Raw genomic sequence first — 13,930 nt, forward strand, 5'->3', positions numbered from 1 at the left:
GTTTGAGAGACATTGCTGAAGCTAATTCTATAACTTCATATATTTCTAATGTTTGCGATGCTTCTCGTTCGGCAGCACCTCGCTGAGGTGTTAAACCAAGCAAACAGCATCACATGACCCGCCGGGTACAGATACATCGTGTTCACGGTAATATCACAGAATTCAACCATCAGTGTTTTCACATCACATGTGCAAACAACAGCAACACATCATTTCACCTCCGTATATGACATCTCAGTCAGTGGTTCGCTAACGTGTATTCTTCTTCGTCCATTCTGCACCGATGGAAAGCCAGAAATCTTGATTCAGTCTTTTAAAATGTCGGGATTAAATAGAAAAGTTACCTCAGGATTAAATAGAAAAATTACCTCAGGATTAAATAGAAAAATTACCTCAGGATTAAATAGAAAAATTACCTCAGGATTAAATAGAAAAGTTACCTCAGGATTAAATAAAAAAATTACCTCAGGATTAAATAGAAAAGTGCAGCTCAACAGAAAGAAACCATAAACTATCCTGTCATGATCCAGGGCTGACTGCAGTGCTTAATCCATCTCAATCTGTCCGCTGTGCACTCACACACAGGTGGAGGCCAAATGCCAGCAGGTGACGGAGCGAGCAGACAAGAGGGAGCAGGAGCTCAGCAGCCGAGTGACTTCTCTGGAGGAGGCGGGGCTTCAGGCTGAGAACCAGCTGAAGGAGCTGAAGGAGACCATCTTTGAGCTGGAGGACCAGGTGGAGCAGCAGAGGGCCGTCAACTGCCACACCAACCAAGCTGTTCTGGACATGGAGAGTATGTGCTTTGAAGTGTTCAGCTCTCTCACGCTCTGTGGACGGCTTTAATGGTGCATCATGTTAGGACACGTGTTCTTCATAGCCCAACAGGGATGCAGGACGCAGGGCTGCTGAGGGTCCTGAGGGTGCTGCAGCGCCCCCCAAAATCAAGCACAATTAAAACCATCAGCTTATAAGAAAGTTTAACCTCATGTTTATCCCGCTTTGTGTGATGGCTCGTTCGTCCGTTTACTGTAGCACTATTAATAATAGTCTGTATCGTGTTGATCATGCTTCCTGCTGAGTGATTCCCCTCACAGCAGGTCGATGCGTTTCATCTTTGGGTACACATGGAGTAGTTTCTGAGAGGTCTAAACGTCATCAAAGAAACTAAAGTCGTCAGATCATCCTGTCAGAATATTCAGATTCTTCTGGATTATGGAGACGTTGTCTGTAGGATCGACTCCGCCTCCACCCTTACTCCCCTTAACTCGATGTATCACTCCGCCCTCAGGCTCATTACAGACACTGGTCACTCCGGGCCCCTCAGCCGGTAGTCTACATGTGATTCAAAAGCAGGAATATCATGATTACATCACTGAGGAGGGATGATTCCTCATCATTAATATATAAAGGTTGAATGAATAATGAATGTCTTCTTGCCTGAGTGTAGCCTAAGTCCGGGCTCTCTAACCTTGACCTTGACCTTGCAGATCTGGTCAAAAAGCTGGAGGAGCAGAAGACAGACGCAGAGCGACACCTGAAGATGCTTACTCGACAGATTAAGGTAAGAAGCTTTAATCATGCCCACCCGTGAAACTGCTTAATAAAATGATATCTGTGCTAACAGTTCTTTAGTCCCGATGACTCAGTGAGTTATTTTTATCACATTGTTATGTGATCGTGAAGTCCTGGGATCAGATATTCCTTTGTTCTCCTCTTCTCCTGGCGCTCCCTTTCTTCCTTTAACAACACCTGAACACAAATCAGAGGAGCAGCCGAGTGAGCGTTAAGAAGGATAGGATGTCGCAGTTTGTCTTAAACAAGTTTCTGTTCCTTTGCTTACAAAATCAAACCGGATTGCGTCTGTTATTCTGCCCACTGTTTTAACTTTTAAAGGTTTTTAAGTGGACCCAAAAGTAAGACTGGGAGCACGGGTAATGGATATGAGGGGTGTTTAATGGGTACTGGTAGGATTGAGGCTGAAGACAGGGAGTAGATAGAGATGCAGGGTGGTGAGGCGCTGGGTAGAAGAAGAAGACACAGAGAATTAGCAACAGAAGAAATTCAAAAGCACCGTCGTGTTTAAAGTGTTCAAGCTTACGTAAAGTAAGCTTGAACACTTTAAAAGCTGGCAGATCTACCGCCATGTAGGCAGAAACAATCTGGCAGCCTGGGAGAGGAGAACCAGGGTGTTAATGCAGCAGCAGGTGATTCATGACGAGGATCAGATGTGTGGTTGCAGAGAGCTCAAGCATCCCATAAGCCACGCCCAGCTTCTGAAAGAAAAAAGCAGAAGAGCAAACCAAAAGCACACCAGGAAAAATACCAAAATAAAGGGTCCAATCACCACACCGACGTTTGTGTTTCACATTCAAAGAGAGTCTGTTTCCTTTGGTCTTCATGTGTTTCTGAATTTATTTACAGATTTAGAGAAGTTTAAAGGTTTATTTTGGGGGTTTTGTGCATTTATTAGAGAGAGTTGGATATCTGGGGGAGAGAGAGAGGGGAATGACATGCGGGAAAGGAGCCACAGTTCGGATTCAAACCTGGGCCGCCCGCTTGGAGGACTTTAGCCTCTGTACATGGGGCGCGCGCACTAACCACTGACCCTGACTCAGAGAAGTTTAAACTTAACTTTATTGATCCCTGCAAGGGGAAATTTCAATTTTTACACTCTGTAACCATGCAACACACACATAGGCTGAAATATACATGCACAAACAGGATCCTATGGACATGCACTAATGGAGAGATGTCAGAGTGACGGAGCGGCCCACAGTGGGCGCAAGTTTGGTGCCTTGCTCAAGGGCACCTCTGCACCAACTTCCATATTTGGTCCGCACCGGGACTTCAACCGGTTCCCAACCCAAGTCCCTACAGACTGAGCTAGTGCCGCCCTAAACAATTCTTTCTTAAGTTTTCTGGAGATTTGTTTGGGAGAATCTTTTCCGTGTTTGTATTTTTGATCATGAAATGATGTACGAGTGTCTTCATTAAATCTCTTAAAAGTCATTTGTTCGGGGCGGTGGTTAGTGCACGCGCCCCATATATGGAGGAGTCCTCCAGGCGGGCGGCCCAGGTTCAAACCCGGCCTGTGTCTCCTTTCCCGCACGTCGCTCTCTCTCTTTCTAATTTCCAACTCTGTCCACTGTCCTATCTCTACAATGAAGGCACAAAAAGCCCAAAAATAAATCTTTAAAAAATGAATCATTTGTTCATCAAGTTTCATTTTTTAAGGACTAGATTAATTATCAGGTTTCTGTCGTCTCTTCATCCTGAAGGTTTACACAAAGTGTCTGTGTTCGCTGCTCCATCTGTCCATGCTCCTACGTGTAAACATCGTGTCCCTCTGTTCCTGCAGGATGAAAAAGAGGAGTGGCGTCGCTTCCAGGCCGACCTGCAGACGGCGGTGGTGGTTGCTAACGACATCAAGGTGGAGGCTCAGCAGGAGCTGCGTGCACTCAGGAGGCAGCTGCAGGAGGAGCAGGACCGCAGCGCCAAGCTTTCCACGGACCTCGAGGCCCTGCAGGGAGTCAGGTACAGTCCTCTCTGTACTCCGTCTTTTCTGTCCTACCCCCCCTCACGTCTAAAACCCCTCGACTCCCCTTGTTCAGCATCGGGCTGCAGTTTCTTTCTCTCTGAACACAACATGGAGGATGTACCTGCCAGAGTCTCGCCATATCCCCGGGCAGGGTTTTAGACGTGTTAAACACGCAGTCATAACTTCTAGCAATCTCTTGCTCAAGAGGTTTCAAATAAATTCCATCGATGGTGTTAAGACATTGTTTGTATGTGAGTATTTCACCAGATTCAATCCTCTGGAGTTCAGAGGTTAAGTAGCTGGGATTTGGCAGACTCTGTGGGTAAATTAGCGGTCTCCTGCAGTATTTCCCTCTGTGTATTCAACTGCTGCTGCCCTCTCTGTCTCCCTCTACCACACTGATCACAGCCTACAATACACCCAACGCGCACACGTCTCAGTCAGCTTCAGTTTATACAGCGAGGAGAGATTCTACAGTCATTCTATATGAATACAGGAGATCTGTATGAATGCAGCATATTTCACATCCCTGTGTAATTCTATTCCAGACTTCATGTTGCTGCACTGAGTGCAACACTAAGACTGATGTTTCTACAGCGACTGAGGGATTAGTTTGTGTGAGTCTATAATGTATAGAAGTGTTTTAATCATGCCAGGCAGTTAACAAAGACGTTACCTTCCATATCAGTTAATGCAGTTATTAAAGGTCCAATCAGTGAGATGTGTAGTGAGTGAAATGATAAAGTGACCTTACTATATGATCAGACATTAAGGAAACATGTTATGTTGAAGTGCTGGCTTCTCTGACAACAATGCAGCAGTCAGTATGTCCTCCTTCTAACTTTAGATTCTGGTCCTGAATGTTCTGGATTTGTTTGGACCAGAGAAGGTAGGCGGTTTTAAGACACCCCCACACGGCCGTTTTGGACGCCCCTCGGTTTGCCAGATATGAGAGCAGTTATCAAACCAACAGGTGTTGCAGTGATGGAAGTGGGCAAGAGAAGTGGTTCAGATAGAAGTGATTGTACCCGACCTAATCCATCTTGATCCATTGTTCTTACTGTCTGAAGGTCGACTGTTCTCTCAATAATAATACATTTTATTTTCCAAACACTCAAAGAAACTTTACAGAGTTACATTCAGATAAAACAATTTGAAGGAAACTAAAACATGAAAACAATGAAACAAAAAGCAACATTAGCGGTTCAAAGCAGGTCTGAAAAGGAGGGTTAGAGCAGGGATTTGAACCATGGGCGGTCGTTACGGTCACGGGGGGACAGGGGGCTCTGTTGCCCCAGGTCCTTCAGGTCATAATATTACCATGACAACGGTCCTGCTGCATCAACAACAGTCCCCACCATCCAGATCCAGAGATATTTAAAGATATTTTTGGGCAAACGGCCGAGGTCAGATTCAAACCCCCAGCCGCGGTGACGAGGACTATAGCCTCTGTCCATGGGGCGCGAGCTATAACCACTGAATACCAGCGCCCCCAGATCCAGAGAAAGATTCAGTCCAAACACGTCCATAAAGATCCACGGCTTGATATAAAAAACCTCATTTGACCAACCAGGGCTTTCCATTCACAGCTCGTAGGCTACTTCAGCCAGAGAGCCTGATTGGTCAGGGTCAGCAGTCTCGACTCTTCGGCGAGTTAGGAGCGAATGAGGTCAGCTGACGAGAGTCGCCGAAAAGTGAGTTCAAGCAACAAAAATGGCGTTAACGGAAACCAAACCTACAGGAAGTGAAATGTTCCGATCATCATTTTTCACATTAAACTCACGAGATGAACGCAGATAATTAACGTTTAACGGTTTAGTGGCCGTGTAACCACCTCTGATGCCAGGTCAAATGGTTTCTGTATCATCGTGCGGTGGGATGAAGGAGCGTGAAGCTCTCTGTTTTTCTCGTGTCCTCAGCCATGATTTAATCCTTTAAGCTGTTCAAATCATCTCTCAATGATTCACACTTTTACTATCCACTCAGTTATCACCTCACAGTCCTCACGGGAGGGGTTTCAGTGTCCAGCGTGAAGGAATATATTTGGTTTATACCAGATTGGACTCGTCGTTGTGGATTGAAGAACATTATAAAACAGTTTTTTAGATTTTGGCTCAATCAGTGAACTTTCCCCAAAGATTAGCTGTTATGCTGCGTCCGCTCCCAACCTCCAGCAGCTCCCTGTGACGACTGTCAAAGACGTCCCTCTGAAAAGCCTCCCTTTGTAAAGTCCAGGTGAGTCCCCTCCCCTGTCAGCCAGCCTGCCTCCCCCTCCTCTCTCTCTCTCCCTCTCCCCCTCCCTCTCCCCGCTCGCCCTGTGTGCTGCTGCTGCTCACTCACCTCCTCGTCTATGTTTGGCTTCATGTTGCTGCTTCAGCCTGTCTGACTCCGTCTGTCTTTCTGTATGCTGGCCGAGTGCAGTTCAAAGAGATGTATCTGGCGCCCCCTGCTGTTCTTTGAATGAATAACCCTCCCAGTTGTTGTGGTTAAACAGCAGGATGGGTCTGCACAGCATGACTGGATTCAACTCATGCAATGCATCATCAGCTTCAGATACATCCATCAGCGGGTGATTCAATGGTAGAGAGTTGATCGTATTAATCCAATGAGGTGTGCATGGATCAGAGTGAGGTCTGCTCCACAATCACATGTTCAGATATCATGAGCGCTACCAAGTTTTTGCATCAGTTTGGAAAATATGTTTTGTTCAGTAGTGGAGTTGTTCACCTTTCTTCTCACTCTTCTTTTCAGACGAAGCACCGGAGCCACTTTTGATACCAAGACGGCAGTAGAAGGGCACTAATGGCGTTCCCGGGACCTCAGCGTTGTGTGAAGACAATGTTATTGTTGCACTTATTTCCCTCCAACACGTCTCTTTATATCCGCCACAGTGACCGGTGTAGATGCAGTACTCAAAGTCTGGTGCCAAACCCGTCTGGCTTCTTTTCCTGTACAATAATACGTCTGTGTTTTTACTTCTAAACAAATGTATTCTTGCTTTGTAATGTTCTAAAAATGTGGAAAGATGTGCCATATGTGGGAAAGACTCCCATTCATACTGTGCAAAGCTGATTTGTGCCTTTTCAGAGTCGAGTTAGATGAGAGGACCTGTGTTTCACAACAAAAACAAAACAGAGGGAGGAGGAAAATTACTTTGCAAATATTCAATCAAAGGCAAAGCTGCAGAAGACGAGAGTTCTATCAGTAAGCGAGTCAGTTTGAGTCATTGAAATGAAAAACGATGCAGAAAAGTGCAGAATCAGAACACGGACACTGGAAGACTTAAGTGTGTTTTTGAGCTGGACCTCACGTTTGTTTTTAAAGTAACTTCCACTTTAACTAAGTCATAAAACCCAACTTAAAGGAGCAATATGTAACTCTGACCCCTAGTGTTTAAAATGGGTACTGCAGTCTAAATTCTAAACATTGTAGAGAGCTGTATCCCCCCTCCTCTCTAGAGTGGATGCTCACACAGGTCACCATGTGGTGAACACTGAAGCTTCAGTGTTTATCCAGCTCTGCATCGGTCTGTAAACCTTTCTGTGTTCTAACCTCTCTCCATTTTTCAAAAGCATCTCCAATATTGATCCTAGTTTGAGCACGTTTCTGCTCGTGGAGCTTATTAGAAACATGCAGAGACTTTTTAGGTCGGGTACAATCACTTCTATCTGAACCACTTCTCTTGCCCGCTTCCATCACTGCAACACCTGTTGGTTTGACCTGATAACTGCTCTCATATCTGGAGAACTGAGGGGCGTCCAAAACGGCCGTATGGGGGTGTCTTAAAACCGTCTACCTTCTCTGGTCCAAACAAATCCAGACCATTCAGGACCAGAATCTAAAGTGAGAAGGAGGACATACTGACTGCTGCATTGTTGTCAGAGAAGCCAGCACTTCAACATAACATGTTTCCTTAATGTCTGATCATATAGTAAGGTCACTTTATCATTTCACTCACTACACATCTTACATACTGCTCCTTTAAGACTTGAGTTTTGGTCTTTGGTCCTGTTGTTGGTAATTAACTGAATGCAGTGTCATATTTAGCCAGTAGGTGGCACTGTGGAACACAAAATGAAAACGGGTTACCCTCACATAGACACATCATCCGCTCTGTTTCTATCTGAATTTATTTTTGAATGAGAGAGTTTTAATTCTTTGTTCCAGTAAAGAAAAACAAACAGGATGAATTTAGTGTGCAGCAGAGCACTGCCAACACGAGGGTGTAAGACTGACACTGTACCTCGCAGTCATTCTTTGACTCTCCACACAAACCAAAAGGTTGATGGTCTAACTCAACACAAAGATGGAGAATATCCTTCTTTAGGTTCATGAATATATTACTCTCCCTATAAAGCACCACTGTGACACGATGAACTCTTCAGCATCATCGCTGACGAGTTCGTCCAGAATCGACCACACAGACGATCAGTCAGGAGCTGAGATGGCGTTACGCCTCTGATACTTCCTGTTGATCGTTCTCGAATCACTATGTTTCACTTTTTCAGATTTTTCTCAGCCATATTTTAATGTATTATATACTTAAACTTTCTGATGTGATTTTCAAAGATATGTCTCTTACTCTATCTTTGAGCCGAACTCTGACACAGCCCTCTCTGCTGTGTTAGTCGAGCGGCTTGTTGCAGGACCTCAGGTTCTCCTGAAACATGTTTCTGATGAGATACGTGAGCATTTGAACTGAAAGCCATATTGTTGGACCAGATATGAAGGTACTGGAACATGTAAACATTTGGATTAGGGCTGTCAGACGACTGAATTCAAGTTAATTGTGATTAATCACATTTTAAATCACGTTTGAAATGACATTATTTTTTACTGTCTTACAACTGAGAGTACTTCCAGTGTGCTTTTATTTTGAAATAAAGTAAGGCCCTTCTGGTAGATGGGAGGTTGGGACGGCACAGAAACAGGAAGTGGTTAGGGATCCCAAACTGAGGTCAAACAGCTCAAATGAATGGTAACAAAGGTCAGTGTGTGATGTCATAAGGTGGATATTACTTTGGACTTGTCAGCTGAGCTGTCTGAGAGTTTGTTAAAGTGAAATGAAACATTCAAAGATGCAGCAGTGTTCTTTTAAATCACTGAGACTACAGGGAGACACTGAGGACCACTGTCTACGGTGAGCCTGAAGGGACAAAATAACATAAGACTGAAAAAAAAAACATATAGGACCGTAATTAATGGCGATTAATGCTGACAGCCCTACTTCACATCCGATAAGGATACGACGGCTACAGTGTGGTAGGTGATTGTTTAACCCTTTAATGAACAAAACAGTGAATGTGCTGATAATTTATTCTGCAAAGAAAGACGTCAAAGTCCTGTGACTGTTTCTGTGCCTGTGAAGGAAAATGTTCAAGTGTTGTCTGTTTGTTTTGACTGTTCATCAGACCGATCAATAAAAGAAACTACACCAGTCTGACTGTGGCTGTGCATCTCTTTACTCGTCATCCCATGCCTCGATCACTGATAAAGATAGTCCACAGCCCTCAGAGTCCAAGCCCCTCACTCTGTAGTCTGCAGTCCAAAGTCCACAGAGGGTAGCAGTGGGTTGAAGGTCTCTTGATGATCAGATTGCTCTTATTTGGCGTTCCAAATTTAGACATGGAGTTCAAACTTTGAGCACGTGATCCAGCCGTGTATCTGATGAAGTAAACAAACAGCGGCTGCGTTGTCTCCCCGTGTGTATCCTTTCTACGTCTCTACACAGCAACCGCTTTCCATTGTGTCTGTCAGGTCCCATGGTGACGAGGTGAGGGGGCCCGACTCCGATAACAGCCGTCACTGGTGCGGCATCTCCATGATCCCGACCACACCCACGGACACCAGCGCGGACGCCGACTCAGAGCCCGGAGCTACTGTCAAATCCCTCATAAAGTCCTTTGATACTGGACAGAGTGAGCACCCAGCACCTGAATACACACAAACCAGTCACACACACACACACATAGCAGTGTAACCATAGAGGCGAACAGCTGGTGAGATCTACAGCGTGTCATATTCTGCAGCCTAGTTAGTGTAGTTGTGCAGGACTGTCAGGCCTGACTGAGCACAGACTGGATGGGGGGGGGTCTCTGTTTTGCAGCACCATGGTTATTGTCACCGCTCCTCTGCATGTTTCATATATGAAACATGCGGCTGTGGCTCAGAGTCAGAGGTATGATCCCCAGCTCCTGCAGCCACATGTCTGATGTTTCCTTGGGCAAGACACTTAACCCCTAGTTGCTCCTGCTGCTTTGTCAGCGGTGTATGAATGTGATTGGATAATACTGATGGAGTCTTTATGTACAGTACTAGCAGCCTCTGCAAGTGTTGAAGTACTCGAAATCAGTCTTGATCTCCAGACTGGTCTCAAGACCACTTTCTGAACGTCTCGGTCTCAGAATTGAAATAATTTTTTGGTCTTGTCTCGGTCTCAGACTAGATTTTAAATCAAGACCACCACTGATCGGCTATTTTTCCACGTCATCACTGTGATCAGAAGGAAAACGCCTCTTTCTAAAAGAACAAATAACTTCAATTCATTCATAGTTTGATTTTATCCCCCGGTTACAGCCGCAACCTTCCCGGTGTTACGGTCTAAGTGAGTGACACGCCCCCTGCACACAAGATGATGATTTTTCAGAGATATTTATGGTCCTGGTCTTGTCTCAGTCTCGCCCTGCCTTGGTCTTGGTCTTGATCCCGAGATGTCTTGGTCTTGTCTCAGAGTACTCTGGTCTCGGGTTTGTCTTGGTGTCAGTAAGAGTGGTCTTGACTACAACGAGCCTCTACCATCAGTGTGTGAATGTGTAGGTGTGACCCTCTAGAAGACTAGACTAACCATGACACCACAGGTTCATGGAGCTGCTTTCAGCACCTGTTAACGTGCTGATGCGATCACATGTTCCTTCTACGTTCATATCCTGATGTGACCTGAGAGTGTCCGAGCTTTGAGACCTTCTCCTCTGATGTAGGCCTCACCGTTGTTTCTCTGCGTCTGGTTTTAAACACTACAGGCTCTTTTTATGCCCTGACTTGAGTCTTTGCTTCCTTAATTCGCTATGGTCAATAGCGATCATTATGTTTGAGGAACTTCAATATGCTTATAGATACTATTTACAGTCATTAAACGGACGTCTTAGAATGCATGTTTCTGTTTACTGATATATATATTTATAAGAGACTGTCTTGCTGCAGTTCTCAGTGGTTACATTTTACGATCTTTCAGGTGGACCTGCCCACACAGTTCAGATGCCGTCCTCCCAAAGAAGTCCGCTGAGTGGGATCCCTGTACGCACTGCACCGGCTGCTGCTGTCTCCCCCATCCAGGTACACCTCCACTCCTTAACATAATCTAACCCTGAGTTAAAGCTCTTTCAGACGGATATGTTGAAAGTCCTGATTGTTGTTTTTTTCTGTGTTTTGGTTTCAGAGGCAGACGTTCATAAAGCCTCTCTCAAAGACTTTGGAAAAAAGAATCAACCACGGTGAATTCTCTCATCAGTATGGTATGAAACAAAAAACACTTCTCTGGGTGTAGTTGATGTTTTTGAGTTCACTTAAGAAAGAGAAGAAGATAGATCATGGAGTCGTAATGAAACACGTGATGGGACGGGCCCACTGCTCTCAGGTCAAACAGCGACCACCTTAACTCCTGCAATGAGTCCAGGCCTTTTTGGGGGGCAGGGCAGGGGTAGCTGAAGTGAGACAGGAAATGTTGGGAGGGGAGCAAAGGGCTGAGGTCAGATTTGAACTCACGGCCACTGCGACGAGGACTACAGCCTCTGTACATGAGGCGTGTGACTCAACCGCTGGGCCATCCGGCGCCCCTGAGTCAGGGCCTTTTGAGCAAGAGTGAGCTTGAAATAACTCTTCCACACAGAGTTAAACAAACAGATGACAGCCTCAGACTGCTGTTGTTCTTGTGGGTTTAATGACTCAGTTCTAACAAAGTAAATACTGTTAATGCTCCTAAAGTGTGAGCAGCCAGTGAACAGATGTTTCTGCTGCTTCCTTTAGTAAACATAGAGCAACCGGAGCAGAGAAACACTCGTCAGTTATTGGTTAAAAAATTCCAGAGGTATTCAAGTCAAACGTCACATGATCTCAGATCTCTGTGATGAATCACAGACAGAAATTTGAACTTCTCGTCACATTTACTGTTGTTACAGTACAGCAGTGTCTATGTACCTTTTTGTTCACACGAGACAGAGGCCTCCTCCTTCTTTGAAACTTTGTGAAGACGATGCTGAAAACGTATGATTATGGGATATTTCCAGTCAGTGTGCTCCGTATGTAAAGTGATATTTCTGATGCTTTTAGGTCGGATTTACACTTTTGACCTAGGAAAAAAATACTTTGATAGGTTAATATGTTGTAACTTAAAGGTCACATATCCTCCTCCTCTTCAACCAGTGTAAATAAGTCTCAGAGCTCCTCAAAACATGTGTGTGAAGTGTCTTGTTCTAAATCCACTCTGATCCTGTCTATAAACCCCTCTATTTCAGCCCTGCTCAGAACAGGCTGTTTCTGTGTCTGTACCTTTAAATGTAAATGAGCTGTGTCTGACCACGCCCCCTCTCTGGAGGGGCTTGGGTGTCTCTGGCTTTCTCGCTCCATGTCCTATTGTTTACGGTGAGGAGGCAGACTCAGAGGGCAGAACAAACACCTAGCTGTGGGAGTGTCACCCACCTGGGGGAGGGGTTACTGCCCTTTGTGATGTCATGAAGGGAACATCTCCAAACAGCCTTTTTTTTTTTACTTCAGATTTTGATTCATTGAGTTAGTTGTAGGAAGTTTTTGACATCCATGATTTTTTTGGGGGGCTTTTTGTGCCTTTAATGGAGAGATAGGACAGTGGATAGAGTCAGAAATCAGGGAGAGTGGGGAATGACATGCGGGAAAGAAGCCACAGGTGGGATGTGAACCCGGGCCGCCCGCTTGAGACGACAGCCTCCATACATGGGGCGCGCGCACTAACAAACTGCGCCACCAGCGCCCCCGACATCCATGATTTTATTGAATGAAAGTAGCTTCGTTTGGTCATCAGGTGTAACTTGGATATAAAGTTGTGAGTCATCAGCATAACAAATGACCGAGAACAGCTGGAAGGTTTCTTTGTTTTTCTCTGAGAATCATGTATACATGTATAGTATGACACCTAAAGCTATACATGTGAATTTTCTTTCTTTTTCATGCACTGGTCCTGAATGTTTTGACCCTGCCCAACCCTTTACCTCCGTCTTTACCTCCATATGAAGCATGAACCACAAACATCACAGTGTGCTTTTAAAGGTTTCTATGTCATTCCTGTAAACTACTCTTCTCTTCTCTTTTACCTCTCTCTCTTTTTTCCTTCACCCATACCCCTAACAGAAAAGTTCTCTGGTTGCAGCGAGGACCTCAAACCCCCAAGCCTCATGAGGAAGAGCCCGTCTCTAGAGTCCGTCATTAAATCGCCAGCCTCGTTTGGCAGCCGCACGTCTCCCTTCAGCTTCAACAGAGGCAACAGCAAGCTCAGGTATAGGTCCGTCCTAAATGACCCGTCCTGTAGTTTAGTCTGAGGTTTTTGATTGTAGCTGTTGAGCGATGTTGAAACGTGTCTTTATCTCCTCAAAAACTCTGGTAACATAACAGTATTGAAAATGGTACACCTGTGTTTTTATATTAACTAATGTATTCCTGTCAGATAGAAGTCGCAAATATGTCAAATATAGTCGTCATGGTAACAGTTGAATTCACATACACATACTCCACATGCTAACAGTTAGCAAACAATGGGCTGTAGACGCTAGCAGAGTCAGATTTGATCAGTAATATTCCTGAACCCCGTCAGTCCACGTGGTTCTTTGGCTTCTCTTAACGTCTTTGCCGACTTCGGCGCCCTCTGATTGTCATCAGATGCACGTTGTCTAAGAGGGACAGACGTAACAGCAGTTTGATGAAGGTGCAGTTGTACTCAAACCTTCGGTGGGCACCAAAGCGTTACAAACTGAATTCCTCCATAGTGTTGCTTTAATGTAATTGTCTTCACTGTCTGCTGTCAAATCGTTCACAGCGTTATTAAGACAAGAAAAGAGCGCCTCCATCCTGCACAGCTTTAACTAGCGCTCGAGTTGGCTCTAACACGGCGGGCGGAGTGTTTGCTCAGCAGAAATGAAAGACAGGCAGATGTTAAATAAACAAGGTTTTAATCTCTAACTTGTAGCACACAGTTAAACAAACACTCGACCACACCTGCCGCGGGTTACGCTGGAAGCAGATGACTCAGTGTTAGTTCACATGAACGTGTTGTCAGAGTGAGAGGCTGAAGCTGACCATCATGATGTATTGTTGACTTTAATACACTGAAGTGTACAGGATCCAGAAACTAGAAAACCTGTCCGTCCA

The 13,930-nt window shown here is 45.0% G+C and overlaps 1 protein-coding gene across 3 annotated transcripts in view; it reads left to right on the top strand.

The window, feature by feature from the left end:
- The window catches only part of specc1 (sperm antigen with calponin homology and coiled-coil domains 1), an 81,015-nt gene that overhangs the window by 40,116 nt on the left and 26,969 nt on the right, over positions 1-13,930 (top strand). For all 3 annotated transcript variants that reach the window (XM_061056211.1, XM_061056210.1, XM_061056212.1), the window contains 7 exons: positions 586-793; positions 1,488-1,561; positions 3,359-3,534; positions 9,296-9,456; positions 10,770-10,870; positions 10,974-11,049; positions 12,917-13,061. In XM_061056211.1, coding sequence (XP_060912194.1) covers positions 586-793; positions 1,488-1,561; positions 3,359-3,534; positions 9,296-9,456; positions 10,770-10,870; positions 10,974-11,049; positions 12,917-13,061 — 941 coding nt within the window. The remainder of the gene's footprint in view (positions 1-585; positions 794-1,487; positions 1,562-3,358; positions 3,535-9,295; positions 9,457-10,769; positions 10,871-10,973; positions 11,050-12,916; positions 13,062-13,930) is intronic.

The sequence above is a fragment of the Labrus mixtus genome, chromosome 14, assembly GCF_963584025.1.
Source record: "Labrus mixtus chromosome 14, fLabMix1.1, whole genome shotgun sequence".
NCBI lineage: Eukaryota > Metazoa > Chordata > Actinopteri > Labriformes > Labridae > Labrus > Labrus mixtus.